At 39.9% G+C, this 27,929-nt stretch overlaps 1 protein-coding gene across 1 annotated transcript; it reads left to right on the top strand.

Moving 5' to 3' along the window:
- The first annotated feature begins 224 nt into the window (after positions 1–224).
- RAD21 (RAD21 cohesin complex component) lies at positions 225–21,806 on the top strand. Its single transcript, XM_062491369.1, has 14 exons — positions 225–412; positions 6,098–6,271; positions 7,615–7,744; positions 9,899–9,998; positions 10,973–11,079; positions 11,963–12,166; positions 12,635–12,760; positions 12,951–13,073; positions 14,724–14,947; positions 15,263–15,422; positions 15,743–15,894; positions 17,360–17,509; positions 17,974–18,057; positions 20,010–21,806. Exons 2-14 carry the CDS (start codon positions 6,128–6,130, stop codon positions 20,199–20,201), a joined length of 1,896 nt encoding a protein of 631 aa, XP_062347353.1. The 5' UTR covers positions 225–412; positions 6,098–6,127; the 3' UTR covers positions 20,202–21,806.
- The last annotated feature ends 6,123 nt before the right edge of the window (positions 21,807–27,929 follow it).

Raw genomic sequence — 27,929 nt, 5'->3', positions numbered from 1 at the left:
CTGCCGGAACGAGGGCACGGCGCCCTCACAGTCCGGCCCCGCCCCGTCGAGGCCCCGCCCCCCGCGGGACCCGCGCGCCGCTGTCACTCAGCGGCCGTTCCTCACTGCCGGAGCTCGGCCCCGCCTCCCGGGGCCGGGCGCAGGCGCAGTGGCGGGGCCGGGGCCGGGGGGAATTTGACCGTAAACATCCTGCGGTTTGAACGGCGCGTTCGCGCGCAGGAAGGACCGCGGCCGCCATCTTGTTTGCTTGAGCGAGCGGCTCGGCTCCGCTCGGCCCCGCTCGGCTCGGCTCGGCCCGGCTTGGCTTCGGTTCAGTTTCGGTTCGGTTCGGCGCCGCTCGGCTCGGGCTCGGCCCGGCCCGGCTCGGCTCGGCTCGGCAGGAGCAACGAGCGGTCCCCGGGCCCGGAGCAGGGTAAGGAGTGGCTCTGGTCGCTGCCGCCGCCCGAAGGGGCCCGGCAGGGCCCAGTCTCAGCCTGGCTCTTGGGTGCTGCCGTCATGCTCGGGCTCGGAGCTGGCTCTTCGGCTGAGCCCTCCCGACGGGGAGGGCCCTCCTGGCACGCCGCGACACCTGGGGCGCCCCGGGACCCTGCGCGGGGCCGGGTGTCCGGGGCGGTCTGAGGCGAGGCCGGGAGCAGCGGGGCCCGGAGCGCGGCCTGGCGGCGGCACGGGCATGGCCTGAGGGCAGCGCGGAGGGGGAGCTGAGGGGAGGGCGCGGTCTGTGTGTGCACCTGGAGCGGGCACGGGCGCGGATCCGCGGGGACCTTCCCCGGGGAGCCGTGGGGAGGCCCGGGGCCGCCGCGGTGTAACAGATCCCTGGCTGTGCGTTCGCTGAACGGACAGCGGGGCTGCTGCGGTCTCGGTAGAGGGACAGGAGCAAAGTTTCGTTTGCCAGTGTTCTGTTTTTAAGTGCAGTTTTCCTTCTGCCGTGGATGGGGCAGGGTACTGAATGTTCTCACAGCCTCTCTAGTGGCAGTGAACTGGACGCTGTGGCTGTTAAGATACAAGTAAAAGGGCCCTTAAAAAATGCCGGCCTTTTGACGAACCAAGATCCTGCTCTTACTGACACAGTTAGAAATCTTGCTGTCTTTTTAAAGATTTATCTGATCCTGATTAGAAACGCTTCTGTTAAATGTAAAACATAGCATTGTGTTTTTATCAATAACAAAGGAAACTTGGAGTCACTGTGACTTACTGGCATCTTTCTTTGAAAATGGCTTTCCTTTAAATTCAGGCACATAAAGAAACTACTGTAAATTTGGGGAAGATACCATTTAGCCCCACATTGTGGGGATGTGGGTGATAAGCATGCTTTCTTTAATCTCTTACTCAGTAAAACTTGTATTATCAAAACCGGGGGACATCAGAGCATTATTAGGGCCAGTCTTCTGTTTCATGGTATGAAAGTTCATTTGTAAATATTACACATTCTACGACATTTGGGAAAGCAAAGTCCACTCATCTAAAGTTTCAACTAGAGAGGAAGTAGGTGTGATGGGAGTAATAAAGGAGGAGCAAAAAGTTAGTGAGACCTACTTAAGTTACCACACAGATTAATCATGTCTTGCTTATACCATAGGATTCCCACAGAAATGAGAGTATTTGCTTTAGTTACCACATCAGTTTAACTTCTTAAAGGTAAAATGTTAAAAAGTTTTTTAACATTTGGGCTCAGTGGATGAACAGTGCAGAGAAATAACTACAGAAGACGGAGTAATATAAGGAATTCTGTTCAACTTGAATATCTTTAAAGAGCATGTTAATACGTGGTTTCTGCAAGCTTATTACTTTCACTTGGGTCTGGAATTGCACAAAATAGGTTGGGATAATGGAGAGAGGGCCTTAAAAAAATTCTTTCTTACTGCTTGAGCATTGCCGATATAGGGGCAAGGGCAGAGTGCCTGCTGAGGGTTAGGTATGAATGTGGAATTGAGGGAGGAGGGCAACAGTACTCATAGGGTTCAGTAATTTCCAGCTTACTATGGTGCTTGTGAGTGATCTGCCCCTTTTGAATTAGTAATGTTAGTGGGGCACTGGTTCTATCTGATTATGTAGGTGTGTAGTATATTGTAATTAGAGAACAGTGAATGCAGTTCCTGTAATGGAGTGGTGTGGTTTGAGTAATTAATAGACCTGGTAGTGCAAACTCGGCTGTAGAATTTCCGACAAATTGTTGATGCAAGAAACAAGACCTGGAGACAAATGGAAAATGCTGTATGTATTTATCAAAGTTATGTCAAGTTGAACTAGTTCAGTTTTGTTAGTAATTGATTTTGTGGACATAAGAAATTAAGGTGACTTGAAACTGAGCCTTAGTAAAGCTGGAGGTGCCACAAAGAATTATATTAAAATTCAGATAAATGTGGATTAACCAGACAATTATAAAAGTGGTTGAAGGAAGGAGATCAGATAAAGTAATGGTGAAAAAAGGCCTGGAGCTGTAAGGTGATGTTAGTGGAGTTTGTGATTAATTTTTTTTTTCCAGTGGCACCAGGTGCTCAGTGTGGTACCAAAACCTGCCAGGGAGGCGGCGTTAGTGAGTTCCCACGCGTGAAAGTTTAGTGATGTAAGAAGGACTGGAGAGTGAAGAGTTGTGGGTTAAAGTTGAAGAGTTCAGAGTACAGTTGCAGAGTCAGGATGGTTCTTCTGAAGTCTGGTAGGGCCAGCTCAGACTGATGCAGGTGGACAGGGTGGTCTCAGCCTTCCCCAGATCACCCAGGGCTGCCTGAGCTTAGCAAAGCAGAAAGAGCATAGAGGAAATTAGATGGGGATGGGGGGGTGGGGGAATGAGCAGAGAAGAGAAATTGAAGGATAGCAGGATAGCATAAGGACAAAGAAATTGGCTGATTTCTTAAACTGTAGTGTTTAGTTTGTCTACTCATCTGCGTGTGACTGGTTTTGGACTAGCTTTATGAGAAACAAAAGGTGACAGTAAAAAAACAGAGGACTGAATTTTCATTGTGGACTGGTTGTGTGTGTGTGTGTGTGTGTGTGTGTACATAACACAACCTAGGGAGAGCAGGTGACAAATGGGTTTAATGAGCTAGAGTAAACCACAGTCAAATCAAAATATACTGAATGTTCTCCCTATTATCAACTCTTAGTTCATTCAACTCTTAGCTGTTCTAATCTGAAGGATGAATTTTTTTAAGATGAAATATATGTGGGTTGAGGGTTAAGAAGAAGCTCATAGTTACAATCTACCAAATTTTCTTAGTGCTGCTTTGGAAGGAGCAATTACCAGAGTCTCGGATGGGAGAATGAAACAGGCGCATTCTGGATCAGACCCTACGTACAACCAGTATTGGATTGTTTCTGCTTTACATTTCACTTACTTTGTGTATAGAAGTAGAGCGATTTTTGCGCTTCTATAGGAAGAAAAATAGGTTTTAAATTGTGCAATTGTTGACCAAGTTAGGCATAGAAGACCTGAGGACAACTGTGGACATTGAAGCAAATTCAAAGTTAATGACAGTAAAGTTTCAGGTATTGTAAAAGGTTGATTTGACAAGATCAGGATTTGGTCCTACCTGGCCTTGTGTGACTACATACTCTTTTTGCCTTAGAGGAATGCAAGCAAGACAGAAAAATGTCAAAGTTCTTAGAACAAGTTTTATGGTCCTCTTTCATATTCAGTCAGTTTCAAAAATGACAGTTACGTTTTACCTTAGAAGCTTTTGAAGAGCCATCATCTACCCTTTTTCTTTTGTGGATTCTTAGGAGTTGGCTTTTTCAGCCAAGGACATATTCTATGTGTCTGCCTGAGCACTCTGCCACTTCTAGAAGCTCTTGGTTCCTTTAACATTCATCCCAGCCTCAAATTATGCCAGAAAATCTATTTCTTCTTTATGCCACTGCATCAACATACTGTGCTGTGAATTAAAGATCAGACAAAAAGCCTGAAATGCAGAAAAGGGAGTATCTGAAAAGAAAGAAAAAAATGTGGAGAAAGCAGGAGCAGCCTTTGGGACCCGCTTTGAAGAGCCAAGGTGCTGAACAGCTGAACTGTAAGGGCTTTGTACAGTTGCTGTAACCCAGTTACTGCCATGCAGAGCATCTGCTGGAATTTGGAAGTGCCAGGAACTCATGTGACAAGAAATTAGTACTTTAGGTAATAGAATTGTTATTTGATAATAACAGTTCAGATTGAAACACACTTTAAAACCATCTGTAGTCTGATTGTCACTGTTTCCCTTCATGTATTTCAGTATGGCAAGGCTTCAGTGATGGATGAAGAGAAGCAGAGTTAAAGCGATAGATAAATTGTTTTTATCCAAGTTGTCCAAATAGTGAGTTTCACATTTAACAGGAAACTTAAGTATGTTTTCAGTTAACTGTATCTTTGAAGTTTCATGAAACCCATGTTATCTGTTTTACTAATTGTGCCAAACTCCACTAATCAAAGTACATTCTTTTGCAACTCTTGTTGAATGCTTTCAGTGGACTAATACAAGTGGTTTTGTTTACTCTATGTTCGTATTTTCCCCTATTCCTCATGTTCAGAGGTAATAACAGGCTTATTGTTGCATGTTTCTGGCAACAGCTCAAGATATCAAAATGCTGTGCTGCAAAGTTATGTCTCTGCCTATACAAAAATACTGAGGCCTTCAAAAATATGCAAGGATTGAATTGTCTGCTGGCTTTAAGACATCGTGATGTCTTTAAAAAATCCTGTGAGGAAAAAATAGTAAATACCTTCCTTTAGATAATGTTTATCCAAAATTTATTTCATTGAGCTTCCTGGAAAAACTTGCTCATGTCCGTCTCTGTGCAGTGCTGTCCTTAGCCCTCACACAATCTCAATAAATAAAAATGACATTTTAACTTTTTGTCAATTTGCAGCTTCATTATGACTAAAAGCTATTAACTTCACTCCAAAGAGTAGTTTTAATTCTGTATACTGAGTTAATTTAAGCTGAACATGGTCTTTATTTCCTTTAAATCCTCTCCAGTGTTTTGGTTATAGATGGAATTAGTGGCCAATTTGTCATTAAGAGAGTATCTTGATTATCAGTTCTGTTATGCATTAGTCCAAATTCTTGGACTTGACTTTGAGATGTGCACTTTTCATTTGTTATCCAGATGTCTAGAGGCTGGCTTTATTTTCACTGAATCAGTAATGTCAGAACTTCTCTTGCACCTGTACTTAAATTCCTAGCAGTGCCAATTCTGACTTGCTGTGCTTCCTCTGGCAGATTTTTCTGTAGGTGTAGAGGAGGTGAAAACTGAAATGCGCTTGTGCCTTTCCTGTTCTTCTCTTTTGATTAATTTTCCTGGGTTATAGAATTACTGGAAAAACTCTTTGTGGAGATTCTTCTACTTTTTAAAAGCAAGTTTTTTTATCCCTTTACTTGCAGTTAACTGAATCATATGCTTACCTCCTACATGGAACTGTCATGTTTAGATCATAAAACATCATGCTGTTCCCATTCCCCATGGTTTGATGTGTTGGCGTCTTACCAGCCATAACAAAGTAGCTACTAGATAGATGTCTTTTTTTTTTCCTCATGAAGGAGAAAGAAAATAGAATATTATGGAAATTTAGAATAACATGGTTAGTTTTCTCACCACTTTTATCAACACTTGATTAAAAGAATATGACATGGAGAATGAATTACAGTGAAGTCCAAAAATATTTAGGGCTGTATATTTTATAAGTTGAATATTTTGCTGGAACAATATATGCTGGTGTAGTAGAGTAGTAGCTACTGAATTAAAAGTAGAAAGGAATGGAAGTCATAGAAAACTGCTGTGGAGTGAAAACTGAGACACTCTTCTTTGCATTAGGAGAGTTTGGTATCATTACCCTAAAGGTAAAAAATCAGAAGTTATTTTTTCTTGAGGGGTGGTAAACATTTCTAAATTGGGTGTGTGGCTGTTAGTGGGTATTATTTCTGCTTTATAACTCTTCCGTAGTAAGTACATATATATGCTGTTACACCATTTGTAAGTATTGGCTTCTTAAACATATTAAACAAATAATCTGACCTTAGTGGTTGAAAGTCAAGCATGTGCACTTCTGAGGATAAGGGGGGTGTTTACAAGGATGTCCTCATAAAATAAAAGATGTGCAAAGAAATATTTGCCTTTCTCTTTACAGGTTTGCGCTTTGTTTTAGACATCTGGGACCATGTTCTATGCCCACTTTGTCCTGAGCAAACGTGGGCCGCTGGCCAAAATCTGGCTGGCGGCCCACTGGGATAAGAAGCTGACCAAAGCCCATGTTTTTGAATGTAATCTGGAGAGCAGCGTGGAGAGCATCATTTCCCCAAAGGTATCTATTTTACACTAATGTCACATTACCTTGTCGTGAAAAGAACTTGAGTGTACAGGCGGTAATTACTATTAGGGCCACTGAAGCAAATAAAGTTCTTGATGTTGCTATTTTAAAGGGTGGAAAGGTCTGTTTGGATGTGAAATAATCTATTGTGAAACGGGAGGAATTTTTAAGTAGCTTGATGTTTTTACATGTTTTTTCATTCCTCTGTACTACTCATGACAATGAAATCGTTCATTTTAGACGTGATTGTACAGTTGTGACTTTTGTCACTTAACAGATGTCAGTGTCTTATAAAAAAGCAACTACTTGAAAACAAAAGAAAATGTTTTATTATGTTTTATTTTGGCTCATACAAATGTTAACAATTTTTATAATGCTACACTACATTTTAAAAAAAATCTAAAGTGTAAGCCAAAAGTGCATTGTACAATCACAGAGATACTTACTCTTCTAGAACAGTGATTTGCTTCATTACCACTTTTGGAAGGATTTAGGAAGAAGATAATGTTCATAAGCTCGCTAGTGAGCTGGAGCATTCTTTCAGGGAAGGAAGAAACTAATAGACAATGTATTTAGCTTTTTGTAACAGTTCATTAGCTGAAATAATAAAATGACATTGGAGGAAATAAAAATTTTGAATTCTTACAGGTTGATGTTAATTCCTGTATGGCTTACTCTTTTCTGTGAGACAATTATTCAACACAGATTTCATGCTCTTTCAGCCTAAAATACTTAAAAGTCCTGTGAAATTTTTTTTTTCAGTTTTATGTTCCCATAGTAAGTACTTCATTATGTAATAAAGCAGTGATATTGAAGAGGAAAGGAACTTAGAAATGTTTTAGTGTGTCAGTGCTTGTTTATGGGCACTCCACATCTTCCACTGTTTTTTTTTATTCTCTTTTTAACTGCAGGACAGAAGATGGAGAGGTAGCTAACAGTTTTTAACCAGATTTTACTTAACCAAATCACTATTTGTGGCTATCAACTTCTTGTATTTTTCACTTCTTCAACAACTGAAGTAACAAAGGTGGTAGAAAAGATGTAGGAGAAGTAGGCTTTGTCACTTATTTTTTAACTAGACAGAGCAGTGTTTGGGAATTCCTGAAGTGAGCTGGTATTAATTCAGTAATATTTGCCAGGTCATCCATAAATAATATAATAGGGTATAATCTTGAACTGTAGGCTTTGCCTTCTTTGTTTCTTCAGAGTTCTGCTGATTTTTATACTTGTTTGGGATATTAGATTTTACTGAGAAAATTCATATAAAGCTGCTGAGGTGTCATTTAAGAGAAAAGTGAGGATACAGCTAATTCACTGATTGTGCAATGTGTTTTTAGGTGAAGATGGCACTTCGAACCTCAGGACATCTTTTACTAGGCGTTGTTAGAATCTACCACAGGAAAGCAAAATACCTTCTTGCAGACTGTAATGAGGCTTTCATTAAGATTAAGATGGCTTTTCGTCCAGGTATCTGTTTATCTAAGCACTCTCTGAAAAGTTGTATTGATAAATGTATTAAGAAGGGGTACAATCCAGCCTTCTCATGTCTGTGTATTTGCATAAAGGTTTAGGTTATAGGAGAAGTAATTATTACAGCTGGCTGGCTGGCTGAGTTGTCTGCTGAAAAGCATCTTTTAACTGAATTCTGAACAAAAACTTCTCCTGTTGATGCTGATTCAGTAAAATCTCACTTGTCATTTTGGCTGTTGCTGGTGTATGATGTTAAATGGAAATACACTGCATGGTTTTTACCTTCTGTCTGAAAAAGGCCTTTGCCCTACTGAATACAAGCACAGAAGGGGACTGGTTCCCATCAAGGGTGAGGATTCTTTTGCTATGAGTTACAAGAGAAACATGAAAGGAGGTTTTTTCTTTACTATTTTCACATTTTAATTTCTGAAAATAATGTGAAATGTAATGTGTGAATCAAAGATAGTTTTCCTTTTTTACATTTGCAACATAATTTCCTCCTCTATAGTTGCTTACTTAAATATTTTCCATGAAGATGGGTGCTATATTAATATCTGAAATTACTTTTCCATCCAGCAGTCAAGTAATTATTCAGCTTTCATTCTTTCATATCTTTAAAGATAGTTTTCTTTAATTTTGGCCTGGGGAACTTTTTCTCAGCTCAAGTGTAGCTGTGGCACTGATGCTGCTGGATGCTCACAGCTGCTAAATCGTATTCTACCTTTCTTAAGTTAGTGAGTGTAATAGATTTAAAAGGTGAATTTGAGGGAGGCTTTTTGTTTTTTAAAAAGGCAACTCTTGAAAGCCAGTGCAGTGGTAACTTGAGAAAAGCTAATTATGTAATGCCTTTATCTTAATTTCCTGGTCTACAGGTTGTGATTCAGGCATTGAATTCAAGTACTGAATTTTATGTAGCTTTCAGTGGCAATTTATTGAGTGTTGCTAATTTTTTGTTTACGACTGTGTTTAACTTCCCTGTGATAAGAACATACATTTGTTTTAATAGCACAAGGCAATCTATTTTCCAAATTTTCCCTCTCCTAACCGAGTGCATGTCAAAGGTGAAGCCCTTTAAAATCGAGATGTACAAAAAGTGGCATGATGGCCTGACAGAAGCTGAGGCACTGGTCTTTATTTTCAGTTTATCAGCTTTGTGCCTTAGACATTGTGTCTTTCTGATCTGAGAATCATTTATATGTTTTATTTTAAGCAGCAGACAAGTAAAAATATTGAACAGCCCTGAAAGGAAGAATTAGATTTCTTCATTCTTAGTCAAGTACCGTGTACTGTAGAGTAAGCTACAGACTCAATGCTTGTTCCTGGTCTCTGTGGACAGTGGTTCTTTGATTATTCATTGCAGAGGGGAGCACAGTGAGCAGAGTGTTTCTGAAGTATCTGTACCTCAGAATTGCCTGTGTTGTATGTGTGGGTCAGAAGGCAGAGCACAGAGCTTAATCTTCTGCAAGTTACAGAAGGAATTGAACCTGCATTTCCCATGCACTTTCAAGTGCCCTGACCTTTTAAGACTTTGAATAAAAGAGAGGGACCAACTGCTGGCACTGGTTTTGTGATGCCCAATCTGATATTCATGCTCTGAGAATGCCTGCTGAATAAGAGTAAGCATCTCTGGAGAATAAGAAAAGGTATGTGTGTGGTTTTGGTAATACAGCTCTTTTTATGTGCAGAAGCCTACGAGTTAGTGAGCCCCAAGTGCAATCAGTACTCTTCCAGGACTTCTGGAGCTGATGGAGCTGAATAAAGGACCAGTAGCAAAGTAGTCACACTATGCTGCCACTGTAATGTAGAACCCTGCAGCTCATATAGTGTATCATGGTAAAATTATTTTGGAGCAGGTACCTGCAGTGTTGTGAAACATCCAATGCCTGTGTTGGCTGCACAGCTCCGTGTAGTGCCACACAAACATTACTGATTGATTTCAGGCTTCTGGGATTATACTGACAGTGCAAGGACTTGAGGATATTTGTTTTGAATTTCACTTACTAGCATTGTGTAAGGTTTCTTTGTAGGTGTCTCAGCATCAGTTCAGTTTAAAGACAGTAAGCTCGTGCAGAGAGAAAATGCTAATGGCATGGTGAAGAATGCTGCCCTTGTAGGGAATGGGACATCATGTCTGGGTGTTCTTCTTTGCAGGAGTTGTTGATTTGCCTGAGGAAAACAGAGAGGCTGCTTACAATGCTATTACCTTACCTGAGGAGTTTCATGATTTTGACCAACCACTTCCTGATCTAGAGTAAGCTTGGGGTTTTCTTCATTTCCATGAAAATGATAGCTGGTTTTAGTTGAGAACCTGGTTTTAAACATCTATCTCATTGCTGAGTGTAAAAAAAAAAGTCCGTAGGTAACTTCTATTCTTAGGTCTTTTAATATACTGATATGGAAGTGTGCAGTCATCTTTGAGTTGATTTTAAGTTCATAGTAGCATTGGCTTTAACTGAAGTTAAAGCTGTCCTTACAGGAGCTTTTGAAAAAAAACTCAGATGCCTGTTATAACTTTCTTTTTCTTCTGTGCAAGGCATCCTACATCACATACATCCTTAGGTTAGACAAGATTAGTTTTATGGGAATGTTGTTGATCTTTTGAAGTGGCACTTTTAATTCTTAAAACTTCTTAATACTTACGGGTCACTTGCACATATAGCAAGTATACAACCTGAATAGTTCTTAGTCTTTAAAAAACTGATGTTTTTTATTTTATTTTTTAAAATTATTCATAAGGGAGTTTTTACAATACAGGTTACTTAGTGTTCAGTTTAGTTTAAATTCAAATTAGAGCATATACTAATTTGAAACTGCATAAAATTTCTGTGTATAAGAAATGTACCTTAATCCACCACAAAGGGTGTTAATTGATAGTGCTGCAAAATAGTGTTTGACAAACTATATTAATAACTTCTGAAGTTGTAGGGGTGGAAGGTTTTTCTTAGGTGTTAATTTGGCCTTTGAAGTAATTCCAGCACAGCAAGGAATAAGAGAGGTTACTGATACATTTCCCAGAAGCTAATGCAGTTTGGATGATAGGTTTGAACCACTAATGGCCTTTACTGTTCTAAGTAGTTTCTATTCAGTGTTCACCTTTATTTTTTCAATAATGGACTTGAATGTAAAATTGCTTTTTGCTGAATAATGTCATGTTTATTTTAGCAGGCTTTATCTGTTCTTCATTTTTTAATGAGATTTTTAATAATTGCATTCTGTTTGTTTAAGTGATATTGATGTGGCTCAGCAGTTCAGTTTGAACCAGAGCAGAGTGGAAGAAATTACAATGAGAGAAGAAGTAGGCAACATCAGTATCCTCCAGGATAATGACTTTGGTAAAGATCTCATGTATTATTATGTTACTAGCTAATTTTGGTTATTTTAAGATATGTTTTTTCAATTACTATGGAATATACAAAAAGCACTCAACAAATGAGATCAAATATGCTGTGGTTTTGTGTGTTTAATTTTTAGTTTGTTCATGTCAGATTTTCCAGAAAGTCTGTCCTCTAATGCTCAGCAAACTTCTAGCTGCCTAGAATAGGCAGAGAGAAAAGCTGAAGAATATTCAGTCAAGTTAATCACTGAGGTACTGTGACAATTATAATTTTCAAAACGTGGTGTGAATATGAAGTGAGCTGTTGCTTTAATCATAAGCATGCTCGCAGAATCCATTGGGAGATGTCTCAAGCTGAATCAGTCACTGGTGATGAGTTTGCTACTTTGGGTATCTTTTCAAGGGCAGTGTTCTAACAACTGAAACAAAGTCTAAAGACAGTTTTACCTGAATGTGTGGTTCCCAACATATAGTATTGTAATCCATAATTCAGAAATTGTTTTGAAGGAATAATCTAGAAATGGTGTTGATTTGGTTTGTTCCCTGTACTTGAAGCCCAGCTTTGAGGCATAAGGCACAACATCTTTGAATTCCATTGAATTCTTTGGTTTCTGTGTAGATAAAGTTTAGAAGGATCTTGTTAATGTCAATTAAGTATAATAAAATACTTTGAAAAGGAGATAGTGTTCAAACAATTATTAAAATAACTTTTTTCTTACGGTATTGCTGGACACAATTCCTTACGTGTTGTCATTAACTCTGCAAATAGGATAAATGGAATTAAAGTTTGGTCTTACATATGGGCCTTTTTTGATCAGCTAAGTAGATCTGTTGCATCTTGGGTTTTTTAGCACTATAGCAGTGCAATTGCATTCTTGCAGGTGACTTTGGGATGGATGATCGTGAGATGATGAGAGAAGGCAGTGCATTTGAGGATGACATGCTGGTGAGCACTAGTGCTTCAAATCTCCTACTGGAACCTGAACAGAGCACCAGTCACCTCAATGAGAAATCTAACCACCTGGAATATGAAGACCAATACAAAGATGATAATTTTGGAGAAGGAAATGATGGTGGAATATTGGGTAAGTTTGAGAAATTTGTTTTTCTTTTGTCCTACCTTCTGCCTTAATTAATTAGTTATTGAGTAGATGATGGGAGGTTGTTTCCTTTCTTGCCAAGATCCCCATAAAAGTTAGACCTTGTACAGTGGAGTTGCAGACTGTGAGTACTACAGCAGTATAGATGACTCACAGCATATTAAGTTTTGGCATGTTTAAAACAAAGTTCTAAAAAATTAGATGTAAGATGCAAATATGTAGCAGGTATGTTGTAATAAAAGTTATCTGTAAGCTCAGAATTGGAGCTGAAATGCCCCTTGAAAGAGCACTGCTGCTTTCTTCTGTGTCAGCATTGAAAGTACTGGTTTCTGACTTTTGCACTATCTTCATCTGTGTTGTAATGAATTTGTGTGTACTTCTTTGTAAATTTGTCTGCACTTAACTTCATTAATTTGTGGATGCAAAACTGATTCTTTCATATGGTTGCTTCAGATGACAAACTTCTCAGTAATAATGATGGTGGTATTTTTGATGACCCACCTGCACTCTCAGAAAGTGGAGTAATGATGCCAGAGCAGCCTCCCCACGATGATATGGATGATGATGATAATGTATCAAGTGAGTATGATCTAGGACCAGATCTAGAATTACTTTCAACTCGTGTAGTTTGGATTCTATTTCCTTTAAAGCATACTAAGCTCAGAAGTATGAAATGTGTTAAACCACATGAAGTTGTGGAGAAAGGGATGGGAGGGTGAGCAGAGCCTGTTAATGTTGTGTCCTAGTGCAAGGTTCTTGTGATTGGCAGTGGGAGGCCCGGACAGCCCGGACTCGGTGGATCCGGTGGAGCCGTTACCAACCATGACTGATCAGACAACGCTTGTTCCCAATGAAGAGGAAGCTTTTGCTCTGGAGCCTATTGACATAACTGGTGAGTGGCTGTTGGGGAGTATTTTACACAGTTTGTCAGAGACCACCTTAGCCTGATGGAGTGGAAATGAACGTCTAGCACTGCTGCTGACTGTTTCTCACCTGGGAGAGAAACCAGGAATCAAGTGCTGAATTCATTTTATTCTAATAGTAGCCCTCCAGTACTTTCCAGAGAGGTAGTGTACATGGATGGTGTCAGAGAGCACTAGTTTATAGTTTCTGCAGTCAGTGCATGTAACAGCATGATCCTGTAGCTTTAGATAAATATGCTGGTTAAAATGCTCTGAGTTGGAATGGAGCTCAGCATGTCTTTAATTGTAACATGGTCTCTGTAGTGCAGCACAGTTCTTGATATGCTGTGTTTGAAGGGCAGGAGTGACTTTACACTGAGAATGAGTGCTGTTCTAGTGATTTGTAGCTTTAATGAATTGTTGATTTCAGGAGGTGCACCTTTGTATTTGAATTTCTAAGTAGGGATTTTCCTTGTCTTTTTCTTTAATGCAAGAAACTTGCATATTTTAAGTGATAATGTATTTGGCTCATTATATACTGAACCCTGCTTTATTAAAAAATATCTGGAAAGAAAGTTTGTCTTGTCCTTTCAGACTGAGCTCCAGGCCCTGATTCCCTGTTTGGCCAGTGGGAGAGCTATGGCACTGCCCTCTCGTGGCAGGCTGGCAGCAGGGGACCAGCTCATCTGCTGGGACTAGGAAAGACAGCATTTCACAGAGCTTCGGGGTCTGCTGCAGAGTACCAGGCTGTGAGCACAGTACAGTTATCTTAGAACAGGATCAGAAGTTTACAGTTAAAATAACCACTCATATTAGTTCTACCACAGCTCAGGTAGTGTTTAGGGGAAAAACTGGGTGTGGTATTTTAAATCTGTGATTAGAGTCATAGAATGGCTGGGATTGGAAGGGATCATGAAGATCTAGTTCTAACTCTCTTGCCATGAGCAGGGACACCTTCCACTAGACCAGGCTGCTCAGAGCTCCATCCAGTCTGGCCTTGAACACTGACAGGGATGGGGCATCCCCAGCTTCTCTGAGCAACCTGTTCCAATGCCTCGGCACACTCACAGTAGAGAATTTCTTCCTAGTATCTGGTCTGAACTTACTTTCTGTCAGTTGGCAGCCATTCCCCTTACCCTGTCACCACGTCTTTCTAAAAAGTCTCCTCTACCTTCCTTGTAGGCTCCCTTCAGGTACTGGAAGGCCACAATTAGGTCACCTCAAAACTCCATTTTCTCCAGGCTGAACAAAACCAAATTTCTCAGCCTTTCCTCATAAGACAGGTGCTCCATCTGTTCAACTCCGTGGCCAGTGTTTGCACCAGCCTAACAAGCAAGCCGTGGAGGAGATAGTCATGTGCAGCTGATGACATTGAGGCTTAGGTAGATTGAAATTCACCTAATTCATTCAATTAGGTAGATTGAAAAGGGGAATTTGTAGGTTATGGGACAGCATTCACGATGTTTGACATTTTTATACTGGCTTTAGCTTCTAATCCTTCACCCAAAGCTGGTGTTGCCTTAGATTCTTGAGGCAACTTTATACTTGGGCAGGTAAGACCTATAAAGAACTTGCAGGATTCTTTAACAGCATGCTACCTGTTTGAACTAACCTTCGTTGCTTGCTAAAAATCTCAACAGTCAAAGAAACCAAAGCAAAGAGGAAGAGAAAGCTGATTGTGGACAGTGTGAAAGAACTGGACAGCAAGACTATTCGAGCCCAATTAAGTGACTACTCTGATATTGTTACTACTTTGGATTTGGCACCTCCTACTAAGAAATTGATGATGTGGAAAGAAACTGGTGGAGTTGAAAAGCTTTTCTCTCTGCCTGCACAGCCTTTGTGGAATAACAGGCTACTGAAGGTAATGTTTTTGTGAAGTTAATTTTTAAATGGACTATATTCAGGATTGTGCCTCATGTATAGCAAACATCAGCAAATAAATAGTGATACAGTGATGCGGTATTCATAACTGGAAGAAAAAACATACTAAAACAAGTAAGGTAAATATTTTAAAAATGGCTGTTATCAGTTATAAAAGTAAATTATTTTTAAGAAGTTAGTACTGCTGGAGAGGAGCTGAAAAACTGAGAAAGATAGCCCATAATTACTTGATCCAAAATGTAATGAAAGGGCACTGAGAACTGTAATAGTAAATAATGTAACCATTCCTCTCTAGCTCTTTACTCGCTGTCTTACGCCTCTGGTACCAGAAGACCTGAGAAAGAGGAGGAAGGGTGGAGAAGCTGACAATCTTGATGAGTTCCTTAAAGACTTTGAAAACCCAGAGGTTCCCAGAGAGGAGCAGCAACAGCAGCAACAGCAACGAGAAGTCATTGGTTTGTGTCTTGTCAAAGATGCTCTGCTTTCCCTCAGAGCATATTTTTGTATTTTATCTGTGCTTTGTATTAAGTCATCAAAGATTATGTATGAAGCAATGAGTTTTGTAATGGTTGTTTAGCTTGATGTACAAGCTGTGACATAAAATAACTTTTTTTTTCCCCTAGAAGTAGGGGATGCTTAGGAATTGTTTGAACCAACAAATTAAAAGTACAGGCTGTTGAGAGTGCTCAATTCTAAAATAATAGCAGATTGGATTTTGGTACAGTTTCTAATTACAGTCTTAAGTATCTAAAGGAAGATTTGTTGTGGAATGTAGATGAACCTATTCTGGAAGAACCAAGCCGTTTACAAGAGTCAATGATGGAAGGCAGCAGAACCAACCTGGATGAATCAGTTATGCCACCCCCACCAGCTCAGACTGGGGTTAAACGCAAACTGCAGCAAGTAGAACCAGAGCCAGTGTTGCCTGTGAGTAAGCTGATACTGGATTTTTATGGGGAATGAGAAGTGGGCAAGTGTCTTTGAGTGTCTTTGTGATTTGAGGCCCTAGCTTTCTGTGGTCCTTTGAGAGCATTTGTCCCTGGGTAGTCATTCTGGTGCCTTTGTTAGGTGAAAAACTTACTGCATAATTTAAAATGCTGGTAGGATAAAGAAATACACTATTTCCTCCAGTAAAAGTCTTCAAGGAGTCTAGTGTATTGCTTATCAAGTTCTGCTTGCCATGTGTATATGAACAGCTTCCATGAAGCAAGGATTGTGTTAGCTGCATAAATGTCTTTTGAGACAGCCCTGGTGTTCCAGGCTTAAGGATTCAAAGAAAAACTTTGATTGTTTGGAGAGATTTCCTAGATGAGTTGTGAGTAGACTTGGACATCAGCTGTGATGCATGGTGAAAGGAAACTGTGATGGGGAGAGGAGGGAAATTGGCAATTTGAAAGGTGTATTTTTATGAGTGCTTGCATGGTGAGAATAGTCCTGGTTTATGCTGTGTCTCATATTTGTGCATTTTTTAACCTCACTTTTCACATTCCTTGGCTAATGGTTTGTTCACTGTAGAATGGAACTGTTAGATGTTACATGATCTTATTAAGCAGCAGGGTGGCAGCTGCTGCTCCTCTTGGCCGTGTCACAGGTTGAAATCGGCATTGACTGTGCTAAGTCAGTGTAATTGGGGGTGTTGAGAATTCTGTGATCATCTTAGAGGCCAGGTCAGGTCTCTAGCAACATTTACAACCTGTAATGATACCTGCTGTGTGACTACATTAGAAGTTGCTGAGCTGTTTCAAGGTATGTGTAGAAACAGTTTCAGGTGTCAGGGTAACTTTACTGGCAAACACTTGTTTATAGATTTAAGGGGAGGGTATCATATATTAATTTTAATAAAACTGTCTACATAAATCCTATTAAATTGCTTTTCTGTATTTTCCTCTTGACATAAATATTTTCTGATAATATACTTCAGCACCAACGTAATTAATACATTTTCAGAAACTTTGCATGTAGCAGTGCTTCAATTATTTTATGTTTGTGTTGACGAGAACAGCATTTTGATATTTTTAAGCTGACTAGTTCCAGTAGTTAAATTGTGTTCATGTAGCATTGTATATAGTGATGTGGGATTTTAAATTTGTATGTACTGATCCAAGGAATTATATCAGTGGTTTGGATAGTGGCATAAGTGAAGTTACTGGAAAGCTTTTTTATTTTACAGTGGTATCATAATTTCTGGTTTGAGTAGAATCTAAAGGATTGAAAACACAAGTATGGATAGCAAAATAAAACTGCTTTTTGGTTTTCAAAACTGGAGAAATCTGAAAAATGGCTAAGATTAGATACTTGGATTTTATTAAACTGGTCTGTAGCACCATCATTCTGTTGTAAAAGAACTGACAAAATGATACTGTTTGTTTAACTGTATTGTGTGCTTTTAAAGCATCCACCATCACAACAGCTGGAAATACCACCTGTAGAAATGCCTCCAGAGGAGCCCCAAAACATCTGCCAGCTAATACCAGAGCTAGAACTTCTGCCAGAAAAAGAGAAGGAGAAGGAAAAGGAGAAAGAGGAGGAGGAGGAGGAAGAAGTAAGAACTCTGTGTAGAATCAGTTTCTGTGTTTCCCAGAAGTGGATGAATGTTTGGCTGTGGATCCAGTAAAAGGCATAAGAAATAACTCTTTTTGTCTGTCCTTATTAGCCCTTAGAAATGTAATTCTTAAATTATTTCATGACCATTTAATAATATTTATATTACTTAATTTTTTAAATGGCATATTAATTCCATTTTAAATTAGTGTTCTCCTCACCCATGGCTGGATTAAACCACTCTCTATATGTTTGTTTTTGATGCCTTAGATAAGAACTTCTGAACTTACTGGTGTGATTCATTTTAAATAGCTTGTGCTACTTAATTTAAGTAGCTTTTTGCAAGAAAAACAGCCATATCCTCAAATGGGATAACTTAGGTTGTCTCTTAGCTCCAGTATTTAGTATCCTGTGGTAACAAACAGAACAAACTTCATTGATGTCTTACTTTACACCTGCTTCCAGGAAGAAGATGGCACAGGGGGTGATCAGGATCAAGAAGAAAGGAGATGGAACAAGAGGACTCAACAAATGCTCCATGGCCTTCAGGTGCACACGATCATTTGCTTTTTCTTAAAGTAGCTTTTGAGTGGGTCCACTGATGCTTTCGACCTGAGTTAAAAGGTCAAGAAAGAACTTTCTTTGCAGTTGATGTTACATTCTTAAATACCAGTTATCTTAGAGAGGGAAGAATGCATGTAGTTGATTATATCAGATAACTGTACTAGAATGAAATCTGTACATTTATAATTGTCACTTATTGTTCAGAGAACATTTGAATTAAAATTTTTCCCTTAAATATTTTTCAACCTTTAAGTCCACACTTGGTGTGCAACTAAGATTCCCAGAAATTTAAATTTAAAAATAATTGACTGTATTTTTAATGAAACCATAGCGCCTCTGACTTTGTGCTATGTGTCTGTAGGTAAACCCCCATAAGGGTCTAGGGATAATACCATGGTACAGGCTGTTTACTTCTGGCTAGGCTAGTTTGCAAACTTGCATGCCATGAGAAGCTGAAGCTCTTTTACACTGTGGAAATGTGACTTTGGCTGATTTCTAGCATGCAGCTTCAGTCTGCACTGACATATATCAGTGATATATGATGATATATATCATACCTGTCTGTAGGATGGGTTCTTGCTTGCTGGAACTAAAGAGGCTTTTTCTTATGTGATGACTGAGCACCACAGTGTTCACCCTGATCTGAAGTGCAAACTGTTCCTTTGCTTACCAGTCTCTGTGTTTGTCCTCCACATATTCTTAGACTACCTTTGCCTTTAGCCTGGTTTGTAGCTCCTTTGTTCAGTTAAACATTTTTAAACAGTTAAACAAATCTCAGCTCTTGAGATCTGGCTGTCACTGAATGCCATATCCCAAATGGTTACACACCCCCATCTTCTCTTGCCCAGCTTTAAATGGACAAGAGACAAGTGGCAGAGCATGGTGGCATATGGCCTGGATTATTCTTTTGGCCAGTTGGGGTCAGCTGTCCTGGTTGTGTCCCCTCCCAACTCCTTGTGCACCTCCAGCCTACTTGATGCAAAACATAGCACCATATGAGCTGTTGTGAAGAAAATTAACTCTGTCCCAGACCAAATCAGTACAACTGATCAAAATGAAAACTAGTTTTAAAATAATTTCTAAAGTATACAGATGTTGAGTTGGTAGTGTTATGTAATGTTTTCCTCTCTGAATGTTTTATCATGTTTATTTTCTGAAGAGAGCTTTAGAATTCTCTTTGGCCATAACTAGCTTTTTTAAATTCTTTCTTCCATGTACCCAAAAGAGCATCACATTTGGATGGCTGAAACATTAAATCTGCAATGAGATTTGTAGTTAAGAGCTGATCAATATAAACTAATTTGGTTTGGCCAGCCAAATGTATTTTCATCTAGTTGAAATCCATTCCAGGGCAGACCATTCTGCTTTAAATCAAACACTTCAATTGTTGTCCTGGCCAGCAAAAAGATGTATTATCATGATTTTTAAAAAAATATATTTTCTTGCCAAGACTTTGAGAAAATGTAGTCTTGAAAAAGACTCTGGGTACTTAGTTTAAGACAGAGAAGTTTTAGAAATACACAGGCTTTCACCGTGGGAATATTATGCATCTTTCAAAGAATGTTAGCTCTTTAAGTTTTACTTTATTATTTTTGGAATTACTTTTATTTTGAGAAATAAACCATGATTTTTAAAATTTTATTCCTATTAAGAAAATACTGTCCTGTAGTCAAAAAAACCTGATTAGCTATTGCTGCAGAAATAAAATCTTGTGCTGTACAACAGTGTTTCTGGAATGCATTGAGCAGATTCAAGAATGATTTTTCACACATCTCCGGGAAGTGTGCTAGGTTTCATTTAGCTAAGATCCATGAAGAAGTTTTCATGTACATGTTGTAGCATTCTCGTCCTTTTGAATCCCTCAGTGTCCTGGGGTTCACAACAAACAGTTGTTGAAATAGTTCTCTAACTTGTGGTATCAATGTTGTGTTTTTCAGAGAGCTCTTGCTAAGACTGGAGCAGAATCTATCAGTTTGCTTGAGCTGTGCAGGAATACAAATAGAAAACAAGCAGCTGCAAAGTTCTACAGTTTCCTGGTACTGAAAAAGCAGCAAGCTATTGAGCTGACACAGGAGGAGCCCTACAGTGACATCATTGCCACCCCTGGTCCCAGGTTCCACATTATTTGAAAGGTTCCCTAGAGCAGAGCTAGTGCTCGTCTCACCAGTGCGTGCGTGTATTGCCCCGTCCGTAGGGCCCACAAGACCATTGCAGAAAATTTAGATTTTTATTGTATAAAGTCATTGTTTTTCTCTTGGGGTTATTTTGGGGTTTGTATTTTAACTTTACCACTCAAATTTTTAGTGAAACTGCTGGCTGGGTTGGGTGACTTTGAGTTCCAGCTGCAGAAACCAGACATCTCAAGCGCCCGGATAAAGATTGTTTTAGCAGCTCAGAGCAGATGTGTGCAATATTGGTGCATGTGATGTTCCGTATGAATGAAAATGTCTTACAATAATTTGACTAGTTGATTCAATAGAGATATTTTAACCTGTACAAGTAAATCTGGATGGCCAACCATTTGTCTGATTAAAAACTTTGCCAAACTCATCTGAAATGTTTGGTCTGCTTCTCATAGTAGTAGTTTTTTTCTCCCCTTCTCTAGATCTTTGTGCATACTGTGGGTCTCTTAAAGCTGCCAATATGAAAGGTAGTACCTGATACGTCAGCTTGCTGTGTCACTGCATTTTTGCAGTTAGATTTTTGTAGCCCTTGATGCTAAGGGGAAACGAGTGTCTGTGGAAAGCACTTCCTCTACATGATACATGAAAGGACAGAACATGGGAAGCATTTTAGATGAAACATTCCTTTTCACTTATCACCTTGTTATGGTCCACTACTGATAATGGCTAATTACTGTTAATAAATGACAAATGAAAACTAGTAATTTCATTTAACCATTTAAGAAATAATGCTTTAGGTTTGTTAGAGCTGTATATAAACTCCAGACTTTTAAAAACAGACTTCTAGATTGTAAATTATCTGATTTTTTTTTTTTATTAAGCAGGCATCCGATAGTAAGAATAAGAGAAATTGCTAAATTCAGATACCACCTGTACCAAAAGGGCAACAAATTTTGAATGCAGAGTACTGATGGGCATAATTCCACTTAATTGTGTAGTGTAATAATGGCTCTTTGGATATATTTATGGTTTTAGTGTCAATTTTTTCTGATAATGTACACTCCCATGTTTCAAAACATTTTATCAGTTTTGTGAAAGAAGTTCAGTTTGATTTTATTTCTAAAGAATTAAGCTTTACTGTTAGACCAGGTAGCATCAGAAAGTATGTGAATATTTTGATTATGGCGACCTGTCTTAACTTTTTTTAGGGCAAAATTATTCACACTGAAGGATCTGGTTTTAATGTTGGCACTTTTGTGAAATAATTTTGGGACTCTGAAATTTCAGTGTATACTCAGCTGTAAAATTATGTGAATGTTTAAAAAACTCTGAGACTACATGATGACCATGTTTTAATAATCCTTGAAAAAGTTAATTGTATAAAGTTACTGCAGCTTTATTTTCAACATGATGTGCCTGTAAAACCGTAATTTTCCCCTTTGTAAAAAGAGACATTGTAGATAACTTGAATGTTTAATTATAGAAAAGGTCATTAGTTTCTTGTTACACATTTTTAGTCTGTTTTTGTTGCTTTTCAAGGTTAATATTCTTGAAAATAGTTGATGCTGTTATGTATAACTTTTCTAATAAAAGTTGTGTTATAAGCTGTTATGTATTAGCTCTGTATCTTGTTTGAACACCTCCCATTTATGTAGGTGAGACTGAGCACTAAGAGATTGGTTATTTTGGTATTAAGTATGGAAAGATGTAGCTCTTTAAAGATTAAACTTGAATATATAAATAGATTTCTTGCCATTAGGAAGGAAGTGTTACTCTACTGGCTGTACTGTGCTTTTGTTCAGGGATTCTTTGCTAGAATGTGTGTGTGGAAAATTAGGGGAGACTGTTTATAAAATGTGATTCCTCTACATACTTGTCCCTTCTGAATACCAGAATACAACCAGCTTGGATTCTCTTAACTTTGCTGTTCCCTTGCTTCTGGAATTGCTTCTGCATGTATATGAGTGCCAGTGAAGTTACATGCTCCTTCCTCCTGGTAGATCCAGACACTTGGATCCAAGCCTGTGGCTGCAGCACATGGTGGTTGTTGGTTACCTCTAGAGCTTATATATAGGGGCAGTGAATTCTGAGTGAGCTGACTTAGTCTGGGCTCCACACACAAGGGACCATCCTGCTTTTGAGTAACCTGTGGAAGCAGCTAGGCCCATCCTGTTTGTGCTGTAATTCCTGTGGGATGCAGGCTGGCATGTGCTGAGCCATCCCAAGTGTGTGTGTGCAGGTGCAGCATTGGAAAAGTGACTTTCATTCCTTTGGTTTGAGTGAGACAAGTGTGAGAATTTGGGCATTCAGAATAGGATGAAAGCTCTTCTGGCTTTCCTTCTATCAATAATCTAGTACAGTTTTATCACCAGTGTGGCTCTTTGTTGCACTACTGTGATCAACACAGTAAGTTGATTTTGCTCAAACATATGCCTCGTGACACCGATCTGGGACACTGAATGCAAGCTCTGCTTTATCATGTACAGGATTTGTTACTAGTTCAAGTAGTACCAACAGGTTTGCATTTCTTGGAAAGGAGGGTTTGTGATAATGCACTGATCAGCTGTTAAATGAGGTCTAATGAATGGTGATGGAGCACTGGTGTTCTTACATAGCTCCTGTATGTACAAAAAGTATACTTCCTTTCTCTGTTACAGACACAAATGATGAGATGGAGAAGGACTCTCTGTTGCACAGTTCATTGTTTTCCCAATGAGTGCTGTTTGGTTTTTTGTTTTTTTTAAAGCATGTCAATATCTTGGTAAAGAAGTACAGCATCTACATTTTATTATAGGTCCTCCTCAAACAAATGTTGAATTGTTTTAAAGAAATTAACCATAAGCCTTCACTTAGTGTTTACTAGATAGGAAGATATTTTTGTCGCAGCTCAGTGAGTAACATCTCTTTTCAGAAAGCTGTCTTGGGAGGGATTTAGATTTGATCGAGGGCATTACTGTAAAATGTGTTCTTCACTCTTCCCAGTTAGGCTGGACTGGCCCTAATGCCTTTGGCTGTAGTGCTGCACTGCAGCAGTGAGGGGAAGGAACTGCTCTGAATGCTTCTCCGTGCTCCGTCTTCCCATTGGTGGTGGTTCTGTTCTGTCTGCAAAGCTTAACTGCTCACAGTGGGGGTACTATGCATGCCCTGCTTTCCAGATTACTCCTCCTTGAAGTGTAAAAAAAGAACAATTCAGGAATGTAAGGAAGTATTTTTTCAACGAGATTGAATTGAGTCGTTGAAGGAATTTAAGGAATTGAGTCGTTGAAGGAGTTCCTGCCTTGAAAGAATTCCTGCCAGATGTGTGCGATCACCTTGAAGACACACTGCTCTGTTTTATTCCATTTGGGGTATAAGGGAAGAAAGCAGGTGATGTTATCTACAGCTGGAAGTTAAATAGTGCTCTGTTTCTGGGACTGGTATTAGTAAAGAATTCTTCCTAATTCACAAGATACGATTTAAACCAGCTTGTTAAGCAATGACCTGGCAGCTGTTGTGTTCAGCTCTGCTTCAGGGACTTTGTTGGAGGGTTAGGTTTGTGGTGCTGAGGATGTTGATCTTTGCCCATCTTCCATGGGCATGAAATTGCTGTTTGTGCTTGGGTCTTTCCAGCTGACATCCTACACTGCCAAATGCAGGAAGTCAAATTTCCTAGGGTTACTTTTCACTCCGTATTGTTCCACTGCTACACTGAAGTCTGTGTCATGGTACTTAATTATTTTTTGGAGGGAAGTGGGGTTAAGGTAAATTTTTCTTCTACACCTCTAAAGTGTCCATAGATTGTACATCTTTCCTCCAGTGGCTGCATTTATCTTTGTGCTTTTTCAGACCTTCTGTTTCTTGTCCAAGAAGTGGCTGGAGTATATACTGTGAATTCCTGCAACATGAACATATAGAAAAGCTGAACTACCAAGAAATATATTGTCCTAACATGCAAGAAGAGACAGTTCTCTGCATTTCTTGCTGAAGGTCTAGTAAAGCCATGGGAGAGACAAAAACAGGAGGTAGAAGAAGGGAAGATTTTCTCTAGTTCTTACAACAGGAGCTGGTTTTATATTTGTTTTAGCTTAAAACATTTTTATGAAGAATAAAAAATAATATTAAAATCTCAGGTAGGAGAAAATATTTGTATTAGCCAAACACTAAAGTTAGTGTTACAAGTAGAATAAAGTGCCAGAAACTTCCTGGGAGCACACACCTTCCAATTTCATTTGGCCCTAGATATTCCCCAGCAGCCAGGAAAGATAAAAGAGGTAGTTTGGTTGTTATGAGCTGAGTCTCTACATGTTCTCCTTTCTCCAGCACTCCCGCGTTTCTTGTTTCCCTAATTTTTGTTTTCAATAAAAACATTAAACATCATAACATAGCCTGAAACTAACACTAAATAACTGAGGATGTGTGGTTGACCTTTAATCATGGATGTTTATAGATGTTTGACACTGATCAGGAATACATGTGATGAGAAACACAGAGTTGCTCATGACACTTGGCTTCCTTCTAGAGCAGATGGAGGTTTAAAACCAGTAGTGTCTCCATGTGGGGACTCCTCTAAATTAAACTGTCCTGCTATGTTCTTGAAACACTTTCTCCTTCCCTGCCTTTCAGTGCCCAGGTAGTGCTGGCAATTATTTGTACAATTTAGTGTTCTAGGTTTGGGGATACTGGGAACTGATTCAGGGTAAAACCTACCAAAAGAAATACGGGGTTTTTTTCCCAGCTGGATCAATTTCTACATCCTTCACACTGGGCAGCCACACAGAAACTTATGCCAGCATAGCACAAGAAGCACCAGGCTGGAGAATAGAGAAAGGAAGGAGTGAGGATTTCTTTCTTTGTAGGGCTATGCCAACTTTGCATGTGTGTTAAATCAGTCTAAGAAAATTACTCACAGAGTTGCAGTTTGAATTCAGGAGTCCTAGCCCTGGCTAAAACTGTGTACTGGCCTGTTCATCATCAACTTGCACACCACTTATTAATAATCTCTTTTTTTCCAAGGCAGACATTGAAAGTTCTCCCAGAAATCAGGTATTTCTATGACAGAGCCCCAGCCCACCCTCTGCCAGCAGATGTGTCCGCACTAATTTTCTGTTCATTTTGTGAAAGTTAATATATCCAGTCCTCACGTTACTGGAGAGGAAGCCAGAATTGGAGTCAATTCACAGGCAGCATGTACCACACATTGCACTGGATTGCAAACTCTGAAATGAAGGAATCAGATTACCATAAAACGTTCCACTGCTGAGCATTTTTGCAGAAAAGTTCAGCTAAATTTGTCTTTGTACAAATTAAGCTGCTTCTCATATTTCTTGACTATGGGACTAATCTCCAAAACAAAAGAAATGCTGATGTGTAAGGAATAAGAAACCACAGTCAATGTTACAAGAAAAAATAGAAGGAGAAGCAGCTTAGCATCTGGACTTCTAAGCCAAATTTGATGCTTAGGAATGTTTCTCTGGTCAAGTAACTAATGAAATACCCTGAAAATAAACTAATGGTACCATTTTGCATTTTGTAATTACACGAATGCAAACTTGTACCTAGTCTTGCTGATGCTGAGGGAGGCAGCAATGAGCTAGAAAAGGCACACAGAGATTTGTTATGGTGGCAGCTACTTAGCAACGTAAGCTGCAGGTTTGCTTATGTCTCGAGACTGAAATAAGTGCAGGAGACACCAGTGCTTCCAGTGCTAAGTTTCACCTCCACATCTGCGAGAAGCAGTTCCAGTTCATTAACTGTGACAGGCTGCTCCCTGCCCCCCCCCCCCCCACCCCACCCCCCGGGGTGTGAATTGGGGCTGGGACCTCTGGGATCTCTTGCCTTTGCCACTGAGCCTGTGGAATTATATCAAGGTTCTCTGATTAAAAAAAAGTTTAAAATCCAAGCCCAAAAAGACCAGATCCACCACATGCAAGAGGAATCTATCAGGAATATTTAAATCATCCTCATGTCATCAACAAAGCCTCTCATTCCCATCTCTCTTGAACTATTCCCTGGGCAGGGTGATGTGACCATTAGTGTTGCAGGTGTTGGGCAGGGTTTGCTGATCACCAATGAGCTGCTTTTGGTAAGGCACAGCTGAGCAAGCAGCTCAGGCCCCAGTGCACACAGCTGAGCAGGAAGATTTCACTTGTACTCCTGACCGGATTGCCCAGAGCTGTTCCCTGGAGGCTGATGCAGGTTACTTTCAACTGACAGAGCTGGGGAGGAGGAGGAGGATGAGCCTTCCCCAGAGAACAGTGTTAAGTCCAGCAAGAGGGGTGCACATATAGCCTTACATGAAATTATTTTACATGTATGGCACTTTATTCTTATGATTTAGTGTCTTAGGTTGCACTACAGGATGTGACCAAAAGTGTGTATTCTATCACTTTCTGTTGAAACCAGGTGGGGCAGTCATCTTTATCTTTTCCGCAACCCATACTTCCTCCAGGGAGATATCTTCTGTTAATGGGCTATTGAGTCCCACTGCATGACTGATAAAATTACATCATCCCATTGGGAGATGCTCCACGCAGGGTGAGGAGCCAAGCCTTTCCTACCTAGATAAAAACTGAGATTTAGAACACCAAAGCAGCCTTTTTTCCACTAAAGTCCAGAGGAAAACTGGACCTTTCCACATCATCACTGGACCTTTGGAGGACAACTGTACCCTTCTACAGGAGCACTGCTTCAACAGAACCGCATCTGTCACTCCAGGAGGACTGCAGCCACCATTTAATGGAACTGCTACCAACACCCTGACTGACTGATGGGGTGTCAAGTTGTATTCTGACTCTGTCAGTGTTTGGGGTTTGCTCTTTGTAATACTGTATTTCTGTTTTAATTTTCCTAGTAAAGAACTGTTATTTCTATCCCCATATCTTTGCCTGAGAGCCCCTTAATTTCAAAATTATAATTGGAGGGAGGGGGTTTACATTCTCCATTTCAAGAAGAGGCTCCTGCCTTTCTTAGCAGACACCTATCTTTCAAACCAGTACACCTAGTATGACTGTTTCTGTTAGGAAAGGACCCTTCTGTCTCAGTGTGATGTGCAGTTCATTCATGCCCTGAGGGAAATGCACCAGGTACCAAATCCAGCCAGATGTGCTGGGCATGTGTGTAATGGAGGAATAGGACTCTGAATCCCTAAGACTGGACTGAAAATGAGAGAACTGTTGAGTTTTCATTGCAAACAAGGTGGAGACATAAGGTCTGCCAGCTGTGGAGGTGGATTCAGCAGGATGAGACAGGGCCTGCAGTCTGGCTGCTGGGACAAGGATATGAGAAAGTTATACCTGCTCAAGAGGTCACAAGTTAAAACATGAACATGCTACTGCTGTCTCTGTGGTCTTTCCTCAATACCCCTCTCTGTTTCTATTGTCCCTAAGGCCCAGTTTTTCAGCAGTAACAAAGTTTTCTGACTAATTTGAGGGCCAAGACATTTTCAATTGAAGGACAGAAAGGATAATTAAACATCGGAATGGGTTGCCCAGGGAGGTGACGAAGTCACAGTCACTGGAGGTATTTAAGAAAAGACTGGATGTGGCACTTCGTGCCATGGTCTAGTTGACATGGTGGTGTTTGGTCATATGTAACTTTTTGTTGTGTCCCCTGCCCTGTTGTTGTTGGGCAGGGGAAAGTTCCAAGGTTTGTGAGTGCTGGCCTTTGGGGCACTCAGCTTCATGGTTTCTCACAGAAACCTGCAGTTTCCAGCCGGCATAAAAAGACCGGGAGAGCAGCTCAGACTTTTTCCACAGG

Source organism: Cinclus cinclus, chromosome 1 (genome assembly GCF_963662255.1).
Source record: "Cinclus cinclus chromosome 1, bCinCin1.1, whole genome shotgun sequence".
Taxonomy (NCBI): Eukaryota; Metazoa; Chordata; class Aves; order Passeriformes; family Cinclidae; genus Cinclus; species Cinclus cinclus.
The sequence above is the reverse complement of the archived record's forward strand: the minus strand, read 5'-3'. Positions and strand labels throughout refer to the sequence as shown.

Coding starts and splice junctions, on each gene's coding strand:
- RAD21 (XM_062491369.1), top strand. CDS start 6,128: ATGTTCTATGCCCACTTTGTCCTGAGCAAACGTGGGCCGCTGGCCAAA. Junction 14,948..15,262: donor GGAATAACAGGCTACTGAAG/GTAATGTTTTTG, acceptor ATTCCTCTCTAG/CTCTTTACTCGCTGTCTTAC. Junction 18,058..20,009: donor AAATGCTCCATGGCCTTCAG/GTGCACACGATC, acceptor TGTGTTTTTCAG/AGAGCTCTTGCTAAGACTGG.